Raw genomic sequence first — 21,793 nt, 5'->3', positions numbered from 1 at the left:
TCCTCATCTTAGCCCCAAATCAACATCATCCACTTTTGTGAATAAAGAAATGAACACTTGCAGAGGTCAAGGGACAAAGTCACGTGCAGTGGTGAGCAGCAGTGCTGGGGTCAGAACTCAGATCTCTGTTGGTCCCCCTGCTTCCCGATCTCAGAGCCCATGCTCAGAACTGCCCTGGGACCTGCTATTTTCTTTACTTCCTCACTTACTGCCTGGGACCCCACTACCCCCACGAGGGCAGATTCCTACATCTGTCTAGTTCTCCAGTGTCTAGTGCTGTACTGATACAGGGTAGGCTGGGCAGGGCAGAGTAATATTCAAATCTTTGACAACTGGGAGGCCCAGGGCACTGACTATTCAGAATAGCCACTGGTCCAAAGGCAGCTGCCTATTCTCAGAGGGACTGGCAGGGCAGGGAAGGTATCTATATTTTAGAATGTAACTTTTATTATTATTCAGTCATGGCCAGGCTGAACGACCAAGAGAGATGTTTGCTATTCAAAGAATAGCCTGTAGGGGCACCTACCTGGGTGGCTCAGTGGTTGAGCATCTACCTTTGGCTCAGGTCGTGATCCCGGGTCCTGGGCTCGAGTCCTGCATCAAGCTCCCCATAGGGAGCCTGCTTCTCCCTCTGCCTGTGTCTCTGCCTCCCTCTATGTGTCTCTCATGAGTAAATGAATAAAATCTTAAAAAAAAAAAAAAAGAAAAAGAAAAAATAGTGTTATACTCACAGCTCCCAAGAGGAGAGGGCTTGCCACACCAGAGTCAGTTTAGAGGCAGACGGAATAGGCGGAAATATGAACAAGGAGCTTTTACTGTGGTTTCTGCAAGAATGAACAGGTGAGGCAGAGTAGGCAGGCTTAGGTTTGGCTTGTTTGAATAATTTCAGCCAGCGTTGGGGCGCAGGGGCTGTCTCCTGGCATCTGGCACCTTACCTTGGATGATCAGGGCCGGTGGATAGTGGCTTGGAGAGTTAAGAGTGTGATGAAGAATGTGGTTGAAGTGTGGGCTCTGGATTGGTTGATTTTCCCATGAAAAGTGTGCCTGCAGGTGAGTCCTTTACTGTGTGGAGGAATTAGCCAAGCTGGAGAGGGGTGGTCCCTCCAGAGTCAGCAAGCCCTCAGGTGATCAAAGCATCAGAATAAAAAGACATGCTTAATACAGGCCAGGACAATGGGGTCACCTTGGAGGCTCAGGAGGTGTTATTTATCAAGTGACAAACACTGAAGGATTTCAATATTTGGACACCTGGAGTCCCGTATCTGTGCATGCAATTGAACTGATGAAAGGCAAGAAAGGCATTGGTAATACACCGTGAATTGCTGAATTGGGGGCACTAAGCCTGGAGTCCTCCCCCCATCCCGTGTATCTCAGTTATCCCTGGAGAATGGCCATAGCTGTTGCACGTGGCTACCTTCCCCTTTCCCTCAGGAGCCTCCCAGGTAGCTCGTATCTGCTTGCACCCAGGAGGCCTGGAGCTGGGAGTCTGGTGCATTGACCCTGCTGCAGTCGGGGTGACTCAGCCAACCCTCAGCAACCAGGCAGCAGATCTCACAGCCGGCCTTGAGCCTCCCACCCCTTCTGACAACTCCCGGGCTCAGGACAATGGGTGAGAAGGGACCTCCTGGCAGCCCCACACCCTGCCAGTTCCAGGTGTTGGCTCATTTAAGAGACAGTATTGATTTTCACATTATGATGCATAACTTGTGAGGCATGGGGTGGGGGTGAGGGGGTGGGGGCGGAGGGAGAAGCCAGCCGCTGATTCCCGGAATTTATTTCGAGACACATTAATTTGTTTCTTCCCTTCAAGGTCAAATCAAGGCATCTCCATACATCACCATTGGCAGCTGCTGGCTGGCAGGCAGTTGGGAGGGGGCAGAGGTGGGCTGCGAATAAGACTTTCTGGGGAGCTGGGTCAAGGGAATGGGGTGGGGGGAGCAGGTCCCCGGCACCCCATGTTCCAGCATCATCAAGGAAGTGAGGGTTTAGGAATAATACCCTCTCATGTGGCTGGAGATCTACAAAGGGCCCGGAGCCCTCTATTTTGACGACAAGGCTGTGTTTAAGCTGGAAGCTCCCAGAACTGAAAGGAGCCAGGTTTCTGGGGTTTGAGATCATGCATTTGGCCTAATTTTCCAGGGTGACCCACACTCACCATTCATTCGCTCAGTACATATTTATTCCTTGATGTGCCAAACATTGCACTTGGCACAGAAGACACAGAGGGTGGGTTCGCTGCCCTTCGTGCTCGGGGGCTCACCATGCATAAGCCCAGAAGTGGCAAACATGGCAATAGTGGCTTTGTTTTGCTCCCTCTCGCAGCTACCCTCACAGTGTATAGACACGGATCTGACTCCCAGTACGACACATCATACGTGGTGGGTGCTCGGTAAGTATTTGTTGAACAAACATCACATGAGTAGGGATTTCTCCCTTTGACTTGAATGATTCCTCCTCCCACCCTTGAAAGCAGGGCAGTCAAGGTCAGTTGGGTTTTTATGATTGTTATTTCTTCTGCTGCACAGATGCCCATGGTGTTATATGGTGTGCTGTGTGGGGACAAGGGTAAGCCAGAGAGGGCTCTGGCCACTCTGGTGGAGTCTGAGCTGAGACCCTAAAGATTTAGCCAGCGAAGAGGGTCAGAGAGTAATCGTGGAGAGAGAGAACAGTGTATCAAAAGTTCTGGTAGCAAGAGAAAACTTGTCTGGTTGGAGAAACAGGGGGGAAGGTAGGTGGGGCAAGAGGGTGAAGGTGGGGGGTTAAGGTAGGGTGGAGAGAGTTAGCCGGACGACAGATCCCATAATGTCTCGCATGTCTCACAAAGAAGCTTGTACTCAGTCCTTCCAACAGTGGGGAACCATAAAAGGATGTTAAAAGGGACATACCTTTAATGAGGGCTCATGTGTTTTCTACTGCCGATGAGGCCCCTCCCAACCCTACCCTTCCTTGCTCTCATCTTCAAGTCTGACAGGAGCACCCTCATCCCTCTCTGATAAACCATCATCCCTACCCGCACACCTCTGCAAAGCCCAACTTGAAACACCATCTCTCTTTTCTTCCCACAAGGTGGACAAACTCCCTGAAGCCACCCTTAGATTTTCTTTGTTGAGAGAATGGCAGAGCAAGGTCCTATTTCATAGTAGGTCTGGAGTCCGATAGCCTGGGCCCCTTGCTTACCAGGTGTGTGATTTAGGGCAGCGCCCTTAACCCTTCTGGGCCTCTGTTTCCTTATCTGTAAAGTAGAGATGAGAGTTGAACATACCTCCTAGAATTGCTGAGCAATGGAGCTGTGTGGACACATGAAGCCCTAACGTGGTGTCTGATACACACGAGGGAGTAAAGTGAGGGACAGGCCTGCTTTTATCTACCTGCTTGTGTAGGTAGGTCAGTGAGCTCCTATGGCCAGAAACTGTGGCTCATTGTTCACTCTATCCTTGGCTCAGGACCCAGCAGGTAGGTGTTCAGGAAATATTCATTGATTTCTGCTATCATTTGGGGGTTTAGAGATGCCCTTGAAGATTTCTTTGCAGCCCAGAAACAAATATCCAGGTTCAAGCCCTGCCATTATCCTGTGACTTACCAAAGTCGCTGAGCATCAGCCTCCTTTTTTTTTTTTTAAGAATTTATTTATTTATTTATTTATTTATTTATTTATTTATTTATGAGAGAGAGAGAGAGAGAGGCAGAGACACAGGCAGAGGGAGAAGCAGGCTCCATGCAGGGAGCCAGACGTGGGACTCGATCCCGGGTCTCCAGGATCATGCCCTGGGCCAAAGGCGGCGCTAAACCGCTGAGCCACCTGGGCTGCCCAGCATCGGCCTTCTTCATTGTAAAATGAAAGTCTACTTCCTAGGTTGTCATGGGGGAAAAAATGGGATTGGCTCCAGGGATAGAACATGTGGCCCTGTTTTGGTCAATGAGATAAAAGGGGAAGTCTTCCAAGAGCTTCTGGAAAAGATCTTGCTCACTGATAAAAGAGAAAGCCAGATGAGATGACTTTTTTTTTTTTTTTTTAAACTCCTGCCTTCTCTTCCTGTACATTGTCATAGGAAGATGAGATGATTGGAGCTGCTGCAGCCATCTTGCAAACAGGAGGACAGATCTAGACTTGTCAGAGATGGCAGAGGAAAAAGATCTCTGGGCTTTGGTGGCATATGAACTGAATAAATAACTCGGAAATCACTCATCTCTAAACTTGTAAAGTTAGACAATAGATGTTTAGGTCACTTAACCCACTCTTTGTTGGGCATCACTATTTGTGGCCACAAGCACTCCTAATTGATAGTCTCTCTAAGTGGTATAGCATTTAGCATTCCTCATTAAAAGAAGCACACAGGCTAAGAACATCAGCTCCTTTATTAGTATTATTTACTGTTATTCCCCCCCTAAACAACAGCACAATTCAAATAACAATGACACACACATCCCGCTCATATACATAATACCACTAGCCTGCCTGCCAGCCTGTCTGGCCTTTGCTTGGTTCCTGGCGGAGCTGTTTGGAGACAGCCCCCTCTGTAAAAATCCCAAATTGGACATAGGAGGCACAAGAAAGGGGGGACTTTAGCCAGAGAATAAATGGGCATCCAGAGTCCTCAGGGAGTGCCAACTTGGGGACATGCTATATAAATGCTTGGATGAAGAGCAGAAGGCACTATTTTCATGTGGCTGTTGAGTAAATCCCATATATGGGGATGTAAGACCTATCTATAACCCTTTGCAGGCCAGGGCTGCTGAAACACAGCAGGGTGAGCTCTAGGCTCCAACCACCAAACCATGGGGCAGGCATGGAAAGTAGGAGCCCAGAACAGGAAACTGGGTGACAGGGAGGTCCCCAGAGAAGAACAATCCTTGCATTTGCTGCAAAAGGAAGATACAGTGTGAAATGTTATGTCCCCTTTTATCTGTTTTGCAGCTATAGAATGTGCAACATTTTCATTATGATAGAAAAGGTAAAGAAAAAAATCTCCCAGCATTTTGGCCTAATGCAACTGAGCATGACCTGCCAATTGCGCCATCCTGTGGAAAAACCTAGAACTACACTATCCAGGGACTGGTCAGTCCACCCCCACCCCTAACATTTTAGTCACACTAAATCTATGAATTCAGCTAAAGTAATGTACTCTGGAATCAGAGAAGCCTTGGGGCTGGGGAGGGAAAAAGATGGGTCGAGACTGGGTTCTCAGGAACAGGTGACTTCCTGGCTGTCTTGGGGAAGCTCATTGTTGAAGTTGCTCTCTCCAAATGGTGAGTAAGGGGGAACCTGGGGAGCTTCGATGATCAGCAGGCCTTCTGGGGAAAGTGAGGCAAATACTGTCACAGGATCCACCTCTGCGGGAAGCCTAGGAGAAGCACAAGATATTATCCATGTGTTATTATTATTATTATTATTATTAAAGATTTTATTTATTTGAGAGAGAGTGAGAGGGAGAGAGCATGAGCTAGGTGAGGGGCAGTGGGAGAAGCAGACTCCCTGCTGAGCAGGGAGCCCGACGCCAGGCTCTGTCCTGGGACCCTGGGATCATGACCTGAGTGGAAGGTAGCCACTTAAGTGACTGAGCCCCCAGGTGTCCTCATGCATTATTTTTAATATAGCTTAAACATCCTTTTGTTCATTTGGAAGAAAATAGTTTTGACATGAGTTCAGGTTCTGAGGGCATCCACCGCTGGGTCTGAATCCCAGCTCTGCCCCTCGCTAACTGTGTGATCTTGGGAAGGTCACTCAATTGCTCTGAGTTTATGTCCTCATCTGCCAATGGTGGTAGCAGTATAAACGTGTGTAGTAATTTGAAGTGAGACAGAGTCTGAACAGGCTTTGCAAACAGTAAAATGGTGGTTCCAACAGTAATTTAAAAGATCGCCATGGCCCAGATGTCTGGTCTTTGGTTGAGGTCTCTACCCACATCTGCCCAGTTGTGGGCGGAAATGGCCAATACTACCGTCCTGTAATAGAACATAGGTAAGATGCTACAGCAGGTAACATGTTCTCATTTGCCATGTGTCTGTTTAACGTGCTTTACTACACAAGGCATCACTGGCAAATTAACGACAGAACAGGCTGGCCACATGGGAACATTCTCTTACGTTTAGGATGAGCCTTGATTTGGGTCACAGCTGAAGTACCCTTAACAGGTCATAATTGCTTTTTCCCCCAAACACATTTATAGGAAATGACCTGGCCAGAACTGTATAAAGAGCCCAGAACAGCTAATAGGTAGGAATGAATATGCCCATTGCAGAGAACATTTAGCAAAGGCTTGGGGTAATCAAGTGGCAGGCTCAATGAGTGAGAGCCTCAAAGGGATTTCGGAATCCAACTCTGGTTCCAGTTCTGAAGCTATTTTTTATGAGTTTTTGATTGTTTTGGGTGAATGAGACAATCTGGGACCTGGCTCCTTCCACTAACTACCGGAATTGTGAGAACATGTTCATGGCTTCATTTGGATGCCATTATTAATAAAGATTATGAAAACTAGGACCTTCTGAGCACTTTCTATGTGCCAGGTACTTCGCGTGTGTATCATTTCATTTAATCGTTAACAATAATCCCACCAGGCAAGTTCTGTTACCGTCCCAATTTACAGACAAGGAAATTGAGGTCAGAGAGGTGAAGTGATTTGCCCAAAGTCACACTGCTGGTAAGAGGCAGATGGGAATGGAATTGGAATCTTGGTCTCCAAACTTAGAGTAGCTGATCATGATGTTCTAATGCCTCCCCTGGTACCAGACTTTTTGGGAAAAAAGGGAATGCCAGAAGGGTCAATCAGCACAGATCTTTCCACTGGTCCAGGATGGCCTGGCTGTTAGAATTGCAGAAGTTTTGATGAAAGGACCAAGCAATGAGGCAAACCCATTCCTGGCCAGGGCAGGATCCTTCCTGAAAGGGGGTGGGGAGTTTCTGCTGTGAGTAGCAACATGTAGCCACATGAGCAGTATCTACCCAGGAGACTTACAGAGCCACAGAGATTAATGAGGGACCCGCTGGGAAGGAGGGAGGAGAAAGAGGGAGCTTGGGCAGATGCCAAGTCAAACTTCTGAAGCACAGAGGAGGCCTAAAGTCTGGACCTCCCTCCCACTGCTGGGGATGGGCCGACTCTGTTTAACTATTTGTAGGCTAACTGGTAGCACACCTGGTACGATGGGGCAGGGCAGCTGTGAGCCAGAGCATGGCCTTTGCAGGCAGGCAGACCTGAGTTCAAATTCTGATTCTTCCTGACTGTGTGTGACCTTGGGCTTGTGACCTAGCCTCTCTGAATCTATCTCCTTATAGGAAAAGTGGGTTAACGATGTTCACCTCTTAAGGTAGTGCAAGAATTACACAGGATAATGAGAGAAAAAGGCTTGGCTCGACACCTGACATACAGTAAGTGCTCAATAAGTGTTAGCTTCAACATCGTTACTGTAGTCATGACTATTCAAGTGGGCACCCTGGTGGCTGTGTATATTTTAGCACAAGTGGTCGTATCACTGAACCATAAAATGCCAGAACCCAAAAGAATCTCCTTGATTGTTCAGGACAGTGCTCTCATATTACACCTAGGGAAACTGAGGTCCAGAGATGGGAATAGACTTGTTCAAGGTCTCTTACCAGATGACCTGTACATTGAACCTCCATGGTAGGAAGATTATTCCTCTTCCATTCTCTTTGAATCCTTCCATTTGCATCCAAAGGAACATCTCAACTAAGTGTTAACATGACTTTAACACCTTTAGCCTCTATCCCTTGCTATTTTCTGTTTTTAACAAAGAGAGGGCTGATCTAAGGCTCGGATCCTTTTAAGCAGGCAATGCTATCTATTTAACTGCATTTTTCTTTCATTGGATTTGTTTTATGATTGCCCTCTTCAGCGAACATTTTAGCAAAGGGAATTTAACTTTCTCAAAAGTGATCTAATCAGAAAGAAAAGAAATCTGAAGCAAATAAAAATATGGGAATATAAGCATATAAGGCAAAAAGTAGTTGAAGATGGTCTGTGAATGACCGCAATATGGTCTCCCCTATCCAGGTAGGAAGGCCATGGCCTTTGAAACTGGGGAGACCTGTGTTCAAATCCCAGATCTGGCTCATGACTAGCTGGGTGACCTTTGTGGAATTCCAAAATCCCATTAAACTTCAGTTTTTTCATCCACAAGGTGGGCTTAATAATACCCACTTTATAGGATTCTTTTAAAAGTGGAATAATATTAAACTAACCCCTTCTTTAAACCTAACTCCCTCTTCACATGGCTCTTGACACACTGCAGGTGTCAGTAAATGGCAGAACAGATATCTGGGAAGATGTGGAGCAAGGAGCTAAAGTTTGCTTTGGCTCTGAACATCTTCCATGGATGATTTCCTGCATCCCCTGCTTCCTGTCCTCTCATCCAAGTTGGGTGTGGAAAGGCCCCATCCACACACAAGTCTTGCCCTGCCCCCAACCTGATCAGCAAATTCCAAGATCTCTCCTGCTCCCCCTCATCCGGTCAAAATGGTGCCTTTCACATGGGGTTGGATGTGTTGGCAAGAATTTCCTAGCCGTGACAAAGGCAAACAGCTGTAGCATCCTGCCTGGGAGGAAATCTCCAAGGGTCTCAGTCTGGCTGAAGGAACTTCCCTGTCCTCTGATGACTAGAGTTTTTCCTGGGAGAGGGAATGGAGCCTCCTGAGTGTGGGCCAGGGCCATCCTTGGTGTCTAGAGTCTGGGCAGAGCCAGGGCATCCCAGGAGGTCCCAGCTGCTCTCATGTGACTCCAGCCTTGCAGAATTTTTAAATAACATTAGTCCCCACGGACTGAATGCTGAGTCTGGACCCCATGCTAAATGCTTTACACACATCCTCTCATTTGCCATCCCAACTCTGTCCACGAGGGAATCTGGGGACAGAAGCTCAGAGCAGTTGTTCCAAGGTATCTACTTTCTTTACCAAGGAACCAGGACTCCCTACACCCAGAGAAGCTTCAAAATACTTAGCAACTGGCACAACTAGACAATGACCAGCCAGAATGGATGGAAACATGCCATAAGTGATGGAGGAGGGTGCTGGGGACCCCTTGCTGTTGGAATGTGGGAAGGTTCAGAGGGTCCTGGGGACAGGATCGGGATGCTGGGCTGGCAAGGGAGGGCACTTGGGGGTGCTCACGACAATGGCTAGTCTAATACTGTAACAAGTAGCTCAGCTAAGCTGCTGGACCCCAGCTGTGCCTTGAGCAGCTTTAGGCATTTCTATCTAGTCAAGTCACCCCAGCAAGCTGCTTTCCCAGAGGCCTCAGAGATGGGGAAATCCACATTTCATAAAGATGATTAACCCCCTGACTTCTTTCCATCTCCTTCCACAGTGCTGTCCTGCCTGTGACTCCATCCTGAGACCTTATTTGAGTCTCTTCAAAGAAACATCAGCTCCCCCTGCATTTTTCCCCCTTTCCTTTCCCCTGTCCCTCTCAGCAGCCTTTGATCTGGCTGCTGTTGGGGGGGGTGGGGGGAGGTGGGGTGTTGGGGATGGCAGGCGAGCCAGCAAGCATGAAGACAGCCGTTTGCCTTATGAGGAAGCGTCTATGGGGTTCTAAGGACTCCAGAGGCGCTGGGTGTATCAGTAATGGGCACAGGGCAGGAGAGAGAGGACTGCAGAATCCCAAAGCTGAAAGAGGCCTCAGGATTCAAGCCAGCATACTCTCTTCCAGCCCCAGGAAATTTTCTTTTTTCTTTTTTCTTTTTTTTTTGGCCAGGGCTAGAGGTGGAGTAAAGTGCTCAACAACATGGATAAAGGGAACAACAAACTGCCACTTGTGGGGGCCTACTGTGTGCTGGTGGCTGTGCCATGATTTCATTCCATTCCCAGCTGGTGGCTCTGGAATCACCAGCCACCCCATCCCTTTTACAGGTGAGCAAAGGGCATCCCTTGCTCCAGGCGTGAGCACTGAACTCAGAGTTCAGGGATTGGTTTGGGGCTGTCCTAAATTCGAATTCTCAGGACTCTGGGCAGGTCTCTTCACCTCTGGGGTAGTTTCCCCATCATACAAGGAGGGTATGATGATTAAATGCATGGCCTGGGACAAGACTTTGGAGCTAGAGTATGTGCAACGGAGAGCTGCTGGGTAGAGGGTGCGTCTGGGAAGAGGTGTCTGTTAGCTCCTTGCTGTGTAGACTTCCTCCCCACAGCTGTTGCCATGAGGGCCCCTGTGTGGCTTTGATTCACTGGCCCGGCCTGGTGGTTTTCCTGCTGCTGGCATGGTTCCCCCAGGCCCAGCCCTGCCCGCACCTCTCAGCCAAAATTGCCCCCCATGCATCCCAAAGTCTCAGCCTCCAGAGCCCTCCCAGTGGGCAACAGCAATGCCATGATCCCTTCTGGCTTCATTCCTGTGGACACTCTAGGGAAGGCGCACACTGTCCCGGTGGTGGGCCCCTTAGGTCCCCCCTTGCAAGCAAGCTTCACAAGATTCTTCTGGGCATTTGGGCATCAGGGGAGAGTCTTTCCTGATGGTGATGGGGATCCTGCCCAGGCGGACCACACGCATAGGAGAGTGGCCTGGTTTTCATGGAATCACAGACAAGTCATTTTGCCTCTCGGACTCTTCATTTACAAAGTGGTGGCATTGTTAATTCCCACCTCACAGGGCACTGAGCAGGTGTGACAGCATAATTTATGCCCCCCCCCCCCTTTCTGGGACCCAATGGCAGGTTTGCTGTGACACTTTTGTCCCTTTAGGTGGGAGGGTTCAATTCTCTCCCCTGGGGCTTATCTTGGAAGAGAGAGAGATGCCCAAGAGGGAGACACTCCAGATCTTGGGTCCCAGGCACTACTCACTCAGTCACCCCCACCCTGGAACCCACACCACCAGGTTACTTACTGGATTTTCTTTGTGAAATTCTTGGAAACGATGCCACCTTCTTGTTGCTTCTCTTCGTGTTTGCCTAGAAGGGAGAAGAATGCCACATGTAAGAATATATGTCCCATAAACTGAATCACATGTTGCACCTTATCTTCTAAGCCTTGCACCTTCACCCCTTCCTCCTAGCCAGCCACAAGAACCCAGAGGCTAGCATCCCAGGAGGCATGGTAGGAAAGAAGTGGGGTCACGTACCGAGTGTTGGTTTGCCACCCAGTGGGCTTTACAACTCACAGGGCCTTTGCTAGCTCTGAAGGTGGGCATCTTTCCCCCTTGCCTACTGATGGGGGAACTGAGGCACAGTCACCACCAGGCCTGGCTGTGAACCAGCTCCCCCTGAATCTACACCAAGTACTGGGGTCTCATGCCTCTCTTTCTGTTCCAGCTTGCAATTAGCTCTTTGAGCCACATTATCCATACTTACAACAGATGAATTGCCTGGAAATAATGCTTCAATCTGCTAAATTAAAAACAAAAACAAAAACAAAAAACAACAAGACCCAGAGTCTCCAAAGGGAGCTCTCCTTAAGAAATGGCACATTAGATACCACAGATTTGAAATTCCACCTGCCCTGCCTTCTACAGGGTGACAGGGGAAGGCAGTTTTTTCTTCCTCAGGAATGAAAAGATAAGATTACAAGGGTTGGGCCCAAACCAGCTATCACCTTGCAATTTATATAGCAACCTTTTAAAAAAAATTTTATTTATTTATTCATGAGAGACACAGAGAGAGGCAGAGACACAGGCAGAGGGAGAAGCAGGCTCCATGCAGGGAGCCCGACGTGGGACTTGATCCTGGGACTCCAGGATCAGGCCTTGGGCTGAAGACAGACCTCAACCACTGAGCCACCCAAGCGTCCCTATATAGCAACTTCTGAGCCTTTTGGCTGCTCCTTTTTTTTAAATGGAGAGAACCTCTAATTTCTCTCTCTCTCTTTTTTAAAGTTTTTATTTATTTATTTGAGATAGATAGAATAAGCATGAGATGGGAAGAGGGGCAAAGGGAGAGGGAGAAGCATATTCCACACTGAGCAGGGAGCCTGACAAGGGGCTTGATCCCAAGACCCTGAAATCATGACCTGAGCTGAAGGCAGCTGCTAAACTGACTGAGCCACCCAGGCGCCCCTCTAATTTCTCTTTAAATAAGCCAGAGTAGTGCCCAGTAGAGGCTTCCAGCTCCTATCTTTATTTGTTCATCTGTGGGGCCACATTCCCTGGCCAAGAACCCTCATGTGTCCAGGGACACTCTTCTGAGAAGCTTTGGAATCCAGACTGTAAATAACCTTGTGGGATTTTTTGCAGCCCAGGTTTATTAAAAAACTGACAATTAATAGGTGATTCCATTATTAATTGCTTTTTAAATTATTAATAATTGCTTTATTCATGACTGTTCTGATATTAATACATGTATTATTCTAGAAAAATGTAGAAAATAAATAAATAAATGATCGAAACCACCCATAATCCTATCACCCCAGTAAAACCACATTTTTATATATGTTCCAGACTTTTCTTTCTATGTTACTTAGGCACACATAAATGTTACATAGTATAGATGTATATGACGTATTTTAGCAAATGGGATCCTATGTTATGCTCAAAACTGTTATCTCTTGCTAACACATTATAATTATTTTTCCAGGGATGCCTGGGTGGCTCAGCGGTTGAGCATCAGCCTTTGGCTCAGAACGTGGTCCTGGAGACCCGAGATCGAGTCCTACGTTGGGCTCCCTGCATGGAGCCTGCTTCTCCCTCTAGTTCTCTGACTCTCTCTCTGTGTCTCTCATGAATAAATAAATAAAATCTTAAAAAAATTATCTTTCCATGTTACACCAAATATTCTTCCACAATGTGATTTTTTAATGGTTGCACAGCATTCTGCTATAGGGATACCTAAGTTCATTTGCCAATCCCTGGCTTTTGGGCACTGCAGGGGGTATCTGACCTTGGAAAGAACCTCACTGCACCGAATATTCTTACAGCTGGATCTTGCATCCAGCCTGATGACATCCTTAGGATAAATTCTAAATTCTAGAATGCCTGAGCCTTGATCTGTGATGCTATACTGCCCTTACGAAAGGCTGCATCAGTGTATTCTCTTACGGGCTGAGCAGAAGGGGGTTCAGGGATAGGAATTCGTTTTTGAACCAGAGTGTCTGGTTACCCAGAACACACAATGATGTGAAGGTGCTGCTGCTGGGAGAGTTGATTTGGACCTGCCAAGTCCATGTACCAATTGTCAAGCTCTAACCCAGGCCTGTGGCCAGGGGAGCACTGTCTGTTCCCTGACACCCTCCCCACGGCTTGGGCCTCCAGAGGCCTGCTTCCTCTGGGGACTGGCCAGTGCCTCTGACTCAGCCCTTTTGCACACTTGGTGTCCTGAGAATAGTAAACAATGATGATGATCGAAAGAATAGCAATAACAGACTCTTATATAGCGCTTACTTGGTGTCAGCCACTGTCCCAACCCCTTACTATGGCTACTTTAATTTTCACAACCTTAGAAGTCAGGGACTTTCGTGATTACCCTTTTGTGGATGGGGAATGGAAGTTCAGAGAGGTTAAGTGATAAGCCCAAGGTCACACAGCTTGGAAGTGCCAGAGCAGAGGTATGTAGGTTTTGGACTTTAGTCCCTGCTCTAACATTTGTGAGCACATCTCTACTCTTCTCTGAGCCTCAGTTTAGTCTTCTCTCTATAATAGGGTGACAACTGCTTCCTAATTATTGGGTTGCTGAGCAAATGAGCATGAGTCACAGAATTGTTTTCTAAGTTGTAAAAATGCTGTGTGAAGGTGATGGTTTGTGGCTTATTTTGATGTTCGGATAAAGGACTGCTGCTGAAAGGCTAAGCTGTCCTATCCTTGCCCTGAAAATAGGGTACTGGGGTTAGGGAGGGGAGGACCTCTGAGCAGGCGCAGCTCCAAGATTTTCATAAAGAGGAGCCTGGTTGAAAATGGATGTTGCTACCGGAGGCTCATCGTGAAGCTTAATTTGCATATAATTTGAATATCTATTTATTGGGGCAGCTTAAGGATTATGAGTGATTTTTTAATTTCTTATTTTGCTTTCCCATCTACATTTTCTACTGTGGAAATATTTTATTTTTGTAAACAGAAAAAAGTAATTATGATTCTGTTTTTTTAAAAAGAACTCATCCAGAGGCCAGAGCAAGCCAGAGGCCCCTCACTGCTACTATTTTTTCAGCATGCCTCAGAGAAATGTAGGTGCCAAGAAGCAGGCATCAGCACTTCGGGGAAAGCCATTGGCCCAGCTAAAGAAAGAAGGTGCTGTTTCCAGGGGAGGCAGAGGCCCTGGGATTAAGGAGAAGGGGTGGGAATAAGGCCTCTGGGTTTTCCAGTTCCTTCTTGGCTGGGACCTAGCCCAGTGGCCCATGAAGAGAACATTTCTTGGCTGGTGGCTGCAGGGTGGGAATTGGGGTGTATAAGGCATCATGGAAAGCATCTAGTCTAGCATTTTCCAAATACTTCCTTGGAACTGGACATTCAAATGTGGTCAGATAAGACAGGGCTGCCTCCAGAGATCCACAAACTACTTTAGTAAATTCAAAGCTCTGATAAGGCCTGCAGTGAGGAGACCTATTGATCATTTTGTTTCCTCTGGTACCTTTTGAAATTCCAGACTGCCTATCCGGCATTTCTTAGATGCCTATTGATATCTTAAAATGTACCATTTGGCAAATACTGATTTAGTTCAACTCTTCCTAAGACCAACAGCAAAACTGAGGGCCAAGAGGTGGCAGGATTTGTCCAAAGCCGCATAAGCTGAAGAAAACTCAGCCATCCTGACTTAGAACTGTCTAAGCAGGCCTGACTTTGAATTGCAATGTGCCATGGAGGATCTCGGGGGTCTCGGGTGAGTTACTCTCTCTAAGCCTCAACTTTCTCACTTGTAAAGTGGGTATCACAAATCTACCCATATCTCCTTGAAAGTCCATGTCAGGAACCAAGGAGTCAACATACAGAGGCATTTAGCACAGTGCCCGGCACCAAGTGCTTGAGACAGAACAGGTCTGTCGTTATGTGATGCAGGGTGAAAAACTGGATCTGATTTTAAATGGAACCCCAACATCAATGTGATTTCTTGAATCCATTTTCTGAGAGTCTCTGTATGTACTCTCGGGGGATTTGGATTCTGTCAAAGCTGAGGTAGCTACGTGCACACCTAGGAAGCATTTTACAACCTAAAAAGGCTTCGTCTATCTCACTTAAGTGCTCAATGACCCCATTTTAGAAATATGGAAACCGAGGCTCCATGACTCACTCAAAGCCTCTTGTGGAGCCGCTGGATTTGTAAGGTACACTCAGCTGGTGTCTCAGCCTGGAGCTGCCACAGCCCAGTTATTAAGAAGCACCCAGAAAGGAGAACGGAGGAAATATCCTCCAGGAGACCACGGGGCATGGGAACCCCCCGACCTGGGGTGGAAATCTCTGGAATCCTAGTTAAAACAAAGAATTTCTGATTAAAACAGAATTTCTGTTTACAGAGTGCCAGGTGGACACTATTATTAGACCCATTTTACAGTCTCTCTGCACTTACTATCAGAGATTGTCTGTGTGTATTTTTAATATTCTCTACAGACTTGCAGGGCCAATCATCATGCTCCCCATTTTGCAGAGAAGGACACTGAGGCTCAGAGTATTGAGAAGACTTTCTTGTCCATATCCATCCGGCAGGGTCGGGATCTGAACCCAGGTCTCAAAGAGCATCTACCATTTATGGTTTACTGGGGCCTTACTCTGGGTGCAGCATTTTAGTAACAGCAGCGTCACAGCAAGATGAATACTGATCCCCCTTGCTCCAAGCAGCAGGTCCACACTTGACACACATCGGCTCATGTCATACAACAACGATCTCCATACAGTGTAGCCACTGGCACCCCGATTTCCAGATAAGGAAACAAAGCACAGAGAAGATAAACAATTTGTACATCCTGCTGGTCAGTGGCAGAGCCAGTTTGAGAACTCCGGCCTGGCTCGGCAGCCAACTCAGGAAGCCCTGGCTACACCCCTCCATCCCCACGAGGCCCCAGCGTGTCTCGTGTGGCCCACCACACCCGGCCCGAGCCTCTGATGTTTATATTTCTGCCCTGCGAGGCTTTGAAACTCCCCCTACACGGCGCCCTGCCCTACCGGGCTCGTCTCTGCCCAGCCTGGCTTTGCAATGGCTTTTATTGATTTTCTGGCCTGGAGCCTGCCAGACACTCTTTTTAATGGAGCATTAATTGGGAGGGAAGAGAGAGGAAGCGGATCCCGGCTGCCCGGCTTAATGGGGACTGAGCCTCTGGTCTCCTCTTCTGGGATGTGACCTGGGCCTGGAGTCCTGGGCAGGCCCAGACTCTTCCTGCTGCTGACTCATGGTGTGACCTGGGCCAAGTCCTGCTTGGGCCTCGGCCTCCTCAGCTGTAGAATGGGAGTAGAGGGCCCGTGTCTCAGGGCTGGAGTGAGGGGGGATTATTTGGTGGCAAGAATATAAGAGTTTTAGCCCAGTTCTTGGTACCTAGCAGGCGCTCAATAAATCATCAAATTGCTTCTGGCCTTCCAGTTCCCAAGACAGCCTGGGGTAGAATCCAGGAGGCTATGGGCAAGTTACTTTAAGCCTTCTGTGCCTCAGTTTCCTCATCTGTAAAAAGAGGAGACAAACAGGCCCCACCTCCTCCAGTTGTTCGAACTGAGATGCTACAGGTAAAGCGCATAGCAGAGAGTAAGTGTTCAACCAAGCTTACCAGTCAGTGTCATTAGAGTGACAGTCATGCCTCAGTTTCCTTATCTGGGACAGGGGAGGTGTGCCTCTTGAAACCTGTGCTGATTCTTAGCTCTATCATGCCACAGCATTAAACACACCCTTCTAGACTGTGCTGTGACACCAGGGTGCCAAGGGCCCTATCTCTTCTTTGCCTGTGTATTTCTTCTCTTTTGACTTATGTTTTATATATATATTTTTTTCTGTCAAAACGTGTGACGTGGTTTCCATTTCCCTGCCTGTCCTCTGATTGAGACAGCACCCAAAGCCCCCATCAGCTGGGTCAGGTTGAGGCATCTCCTGGAAGCCAGGAGAGGAGTGCTTTTCCATAGATAACTTCTATGGGCTGCATTCCTGAGCCCTGAAGTCACCTGTGTCACACGCTGTCACAGCTCACCCTCTAAGGGAACGTTCTCTTGGCTATTCCCGGGGCTGAGGCCTACACCCCTCTCGGGGACCTGTCTCACTCCTGCCCCTCACTCACCGGACACCTCCACGTATCCATCCTTGGTCTTCACCATCAGCTCCTCTGGCTTAAAGCTGTGCACGTTGACACACACTTTCCAGGGCTCCCCGGGGAAGGGTGGGGGACTCCTGCCCTCCGCAGGTACCCCAAACCTGGCTGCGGCCGTGGGCCCCCGGGGCACCATGCCTGACCTCAGGGTCCCAGGCCACCCGGTGGAAAATCGAGGCAGGGCCCAGTTGCGCCATGAGGAAGTCAAGTCGTCGGGGAAGGGGTCCATGCCAAAGTCATCATCCAGCAGGCGGGAGGGCAGGGGCGAGTCTCGGAAGGGGTCGCGGCGCAGGCGGCTCGGGTAGTGGCAGGAGAAGGGCATCTGACCGTCAGCCATGGCTGCGGAGGCTCAGGGACAGGGGCCACCTGCCCAAGGTCACCCAGCGACGTGATACGGGTGCCTGGCCCTCCAAGCTTATGCTTCGGCTTCAGAAAACGCCGGACCATCCACTGCCGAGGACGGAGGGCGCGTACCCGGCTGGGGTCCCAGCCCCGAAGCCCCCGCTCCCGGCGACGCGACGGCCGCAGCCCCGTGGGCAGGCGCCCGAGCCGAGCCGAGCCGAGCCGAGCCGAGCCGAGGGGCCTCCCGCGCACTGCAGCCCCGCAGAGCAGCCCCGCCCGGCCAGGCTCTCCGCCAGCGCCGCTCGCAGGGCCGGAGCAGCGTCAGGAGCTCAGGGAGCCCCGGGGACGGAGGCCTAGAAACTTCTCCGGGCTTCTCCGGGCGGGCGGAGAGCCTCCTATTTATTGCTGCCTGGGGCCGGGGGCGGGTTCTGCAAGCGCCTCCTGTCACAGGAGTATTCGGAGGTGATGAACCAGTCCCCGAGAATCCGCGGGGAGCAGCTGGGCTCCCGGGGCGGGCGGGGAGGGCCCGGCGGCCGAGCGCAGCCCGCGGCCCGCCCCGCTCCCCCCCCCCGCCCCCGCCCCGCTCCCTCCCCGAGCCTCGGCTCCACGCGGGCCGCAAAGGCCCAGACGCTATTAATAACCGCTCCGCCTGCTGAGGCTCGGGTCACCCCAGGCGCGCCTCCCCCCGCCCCCAGCGTGCTGCGTCCTGCCCCCCCCCGCCCCCCAGGAGCCCAGAGGGCTGGGAGCCCCGTGCACCTGGGCTGCCGTCCCCACTTAGAGCCCACGCGGGAGCCCACCTTCAGCGTCCCCTGAGAGCAGTAAGGTCATTCCCTTCAGCAGGAAACTGAGCTGTCGGTGTTCCCACCTGTAAAATGGACGTACTGGAGCCACCTCGGGGGTGTGTCACGAGGATCACACGAGGATCACATGTGGGGGCCCCTGGGCGGCTCAGTGGGTGAGTGCCTGCCTTTGGCTCAGGTGGTGATCCCCGGGGCCCGGGCTCCCCCCTCTGCTTGGGCTCCCCATGGGAGGCCTGCTTCTCCTTCTGCCTATGTTTCTGCCTCTTCCTGTGTGTGTCATGAGTAAATAAATAAAGTCTTTGAAAAGGTATCGCATGAGGGAATCATCTTTAAACATTTAGCAGACTGACACATACTCAATTTTGAGTTCTCAGTTCCACAAGGCTTGCTACATGCTAGACCCTGTTCTAAGGGCTTTCCAAATATTAACTGGTTCAACCACAACAACCGTCCTGTTGAGGACACTGCCGTGGGAAGTGTTAACCAAGGGTAGCCTCTATTATTAGTAGTCATCCTTGTATTATGACTGTTAATAATGCTAATTATCAGAAAGTGCTGTGCCAGGCAGCCTGTCGGGTCTGGAACTGGAACCCCAGAGAGGACCTTTCTGCTAGATTTCTATGCCCCTCCCACAGAGCTGGGAGAATGAACTCACAGACTGTCCATTGACCTAAGAGCCCCCCTGAGCTTGGGTGCCAGCCTGATCTGTCCCCAGCCACAGGCGGGCAGTTTGGGCGTGCAGCCCTCCCTCTGTGGGCTGCAGGGTCTCAGCCCTGCCTTCCCCGCGGGGTGGGGTGGGGGTGTTAAGGAATTCAGTGAGTCACTGGTTGAGAAATCGGTTTGATGTTAGGCAGTGCCCGCATGAGGCCGTTTGCTAAAAATAATAGTATGGAGAACAACAGCCACCATCGTTTACAGCCTCCTCCTCTGTACCTGCCTCGGTGGGGAGCACGTGGCTGCCACTCTCACGTGAAACCCTCACAACAGCAGTGAGGGGGTTAGCACCACCCCCATTTTGCAGGTGAGGAAACAGAGGTGCAGAGCGTTGCCCCGTGCACAGAGCTATGGGGTGGCAAGGCCTGGGGGGGAGCACCCGGGCCCATGCTGAGCCGACTGGTGGAGAACCCCCTCTCCCTCCCCCGCTGGCCGAGAGAGGGAGACTGAGGCGCCCCCACTGCCCCTTCCCGAGTGACTGGGTCCCCACTTGACTCTGGTGAGATCATCGGGCTAGAAGCTTCAGGCTGACGTCATGGCTGGGCACCGCAGCCTCAGCTCTCCCCATAATTACCGCCGGGCGGGGCGGCTGGGTTCGCAGCCCCAGTGGGGAGACGCTGCGCGACACCGAGAGGGAAGCCGGCCCTGCCCGGGACTGGGCTGGGGCCAGCCGGAGGCTTCCGAGTGGGTGGCCGGTCCCCGGTTCGTTTGTGCGTGGATCTGAGTGGGTGGAGCGGCTCGTGTGTTCATGCAGGGACCGGGCTGTGTTCATTTATGGGTGAGTCTTGGAGGACCCTCCCGCTCCTTCCTCTCTAGGCTTCTCCCCACAACCCCACGGAGCCTTCTCATTTTGAGGATGCTTGCAGCACCGAAGCCAGCAGCAGAAGAGGGAGGCTGTGCAGCTAGAAAGCAGAAATAGCAATCATTAGCATTTACCCAGTACTTTCCACGTGCTGGGTTCTGTTCTAAGCCCTTTGAATTTATGTATATTAATTCATGGAATTCCCCCCCTACAACCCTACAAAGAAGGGGCTTTTTTTTAAATCCCCATTTTACTGCCCAGAAGACCGAGGATCCGTGAGATTATGTGACTTGCTCAAGTCTACACATCCGGTTAAGTGTCAGAGCTGGGACTCAGACCTAGGCAGTTTGGCTCTTGACCACTCTGCTGCACTATCTCTCCCTTCCCCCCCTCCCCCCCGCCTTTTAAAAAAGATTTTATTTATTTATTCATGAGACACACACAGAGAGAGGCAGAGACATAGGCAAAGGGAGAAGCGGGCTCCCCGTGGGGAGCCCAACATGGGACTTGATCCCCGGACCCCATGATCACGCCCTGAGTCGAAGGCAGATGCTCAACCACTGAGCCACCCAGGTGCCCTGCACTATCTCTTATAATCACAGTCATAACTCACATTTATTGAGCACTGACTGTGTACCAGGCCATGTGCTCAGCACTTTTTATTCATGACCTCACTGGACCCTCATGGTTCAGAGAGGTGAAGCCACCTGTCACAGGCCACACAGTAGGGACCTGGGAGCCCCCAGTCTCATCCAGTGATCTTTCCACATGCTTGCTGTATGTTGTCCCCGCCCCTGTCCTCGCCCCCAGGTTCTCATCACTTTTCTGGGTCAGGCCACCCTTCCATTTTGGAAAGCTGAGGAAGGAGGAAGTTGTTCATCCTGTTGCCCCAGCCACCTGGAGAGGAGTCAGTAAACCCTACAGACTGTCATTATCCAGATGAAAATATGGGACCAGGCCCAGGAGAAGACAGAGAGGGGAAGGTGCCTCCAGGTTGGCTCTCCCTGGGAAGGAAAGACTCTGCGGAACCTGTGTGTTGAAGCAACCGTAGACCCCAGGTTCCAGAACAAGTGTTCTCTTGGCTACCTTCATCCTAGAGCTTTCACATGGGAAGGACCACAGTTAATCCTCAGACAGATAGGCCTGGGGGAAGGTGATATCACCCTGCAGTCTGGGAAACGGGCCCCAGGAAGAAGCAGCAGCAGCCTGAAGTCACACACGTTGGCTGCCCAATTCTGTGCTCTTCCTTTTCATGGCAACCAGACCCCACATTATCTCCTCCCCTAGATATTTCCAGCCCTAACCCTTGCCCAGTATCACACCCCTTTACCTGCAGGTCCAGCCCTAACTCTATGTGGCATGGGGGGTCTGTAGGTGCTGAAGGAGGGGCCTCTGTGATTCCCTCAAAGGCATGGCTTTCTGGACCTCATTTTTGCTTAGTGTTTTCTCTGCAATTCTAGGGGTCTTGTTCCAGGCGTGGAGGCCGAGCCTGGAGGCCTCCTGCATTCACTCAGGCTCCAGATCCAGGAAGACTCGGGCCAGAGTGCCCTGCATTGGACACCCCTGGAGCCCAGCACCTGTTTCAAATAGGAGGTGCACATGCTCATGTCATTTATTCTTCCCTTTCAGACCCACAACAGGGACAGCACTAGGGGAATTTCCAGCTCACTCAGCTCCGGGAGGGTGGGACCCACGGGTGTCTTGTTCACATGCAGTATCCCCTGCTCCTAGAAGGGTGCGTGGTGCATCGTAGGAGCTCAGCAGATCTCAGCCGAGCCGATGATGTCACGTTAGCAACCTGCCTCAGAATTGCCCTGCTCATGTGTGTCAGACCCAGTGCACAGTCACAGCATCAGAATATTAACTAAAATTTCCAGAGTACTTAGAAGAGGCCAAGCTAAATGATTTCCAAGTGTGCTGTTTATTTATTCCAGCCCCCCCCCCCCGCCACCGAGAAGTTCACCCCATCATTATCCCCATCTTCCAGATGAAGAAACT

The 21,793-nt window shown here is 50.2% G+C and overlaps 1 protein-coding gene and 1 long non-coding RNA gene across 2 annotated transcripts; one reads left to right on the top strand and one right to left on the bottom strand.

Annotated features, from left to right (window-relative positions):
* Positions 1-1,432: 1,432 nt before the first annotated feature.
* LOC140619403 (uncharacterized) lies at positions 1,433-12,645 on the top strand. Its single transcript, XR_012019298.1, has 4 exons — positions 1,433-1,609; positions 2,323-2,389; positions 9,702-9,856; positions 12,505-12,645. It is a non-coding gene; the product is annotated as an uncharacterized lncRNA (long non-coding RNA).
* Positions 4,339-17,882, bottom strand: HSPB8 (heat shock protein family B (small) member 8). Its single transcript, XM_072802735.1, has 3 exons — positions 17,108-17,882; positions 10,824-10,887; positions 4,339-5,342 (listed from the first exon to the last, which is right to left on the bottom strand). The coding sequence occupies exons 1-3, from the start codon at positions 17,472-17,474 to the stop codon at positions 5,183-5,185; spliced, it is 591 nt and encodes a 196-aa protein (XP_072658836.1). The 5' UTR covers positions 17,475-17,882; the 3' UTR covers positions 4,339-5,182.
* Positions 17,883-21,793: the final 3,911 nt, after the last annotated feature.

Source organism: Canis lupus, chromosome 27 (genome assembly GCF_048164855.1).
Source record: "Canis lupus baileyi chromosome 27, mCanLup2.hap1, whole genome shotgun sequence".
NCBI classification, from domain to species: domain Eukaryota; kingdom Metazoa; phylum Chordata; class Mammalia; order Carnivora; family Canidae; genus Canis; species Canis lupus.
This window is presented reverse-complemented; position numbering and strand designations above follow the sequence as displayed.

Excerpts from the sequence above, each read along its gene's own strand:
- HSPB8 (XM_072802735.1), bottom strand. The coding sequence starts at position 17,474 with ATGGCTGACGGTCAGATGCCCTTCTCCTGCCACTACCCGAGCCGCCTG. Across the intron at positions 10,888-17,107 it reads TGGATACGTGGAGGTGTCCG|GCAAACACGAAGAGAAGCAA; the intron begins GTGAGTGAGGGG and ends TCTCCCTTCTAG. Across the intron at positions 5,343-10,823 it reads AATTTCACAAAGAAAATCCA|GCTTCCCGCAGAGGTGGATC; the intron begins GTAAGTAACCTG and ends TGCTTCTCCTAG.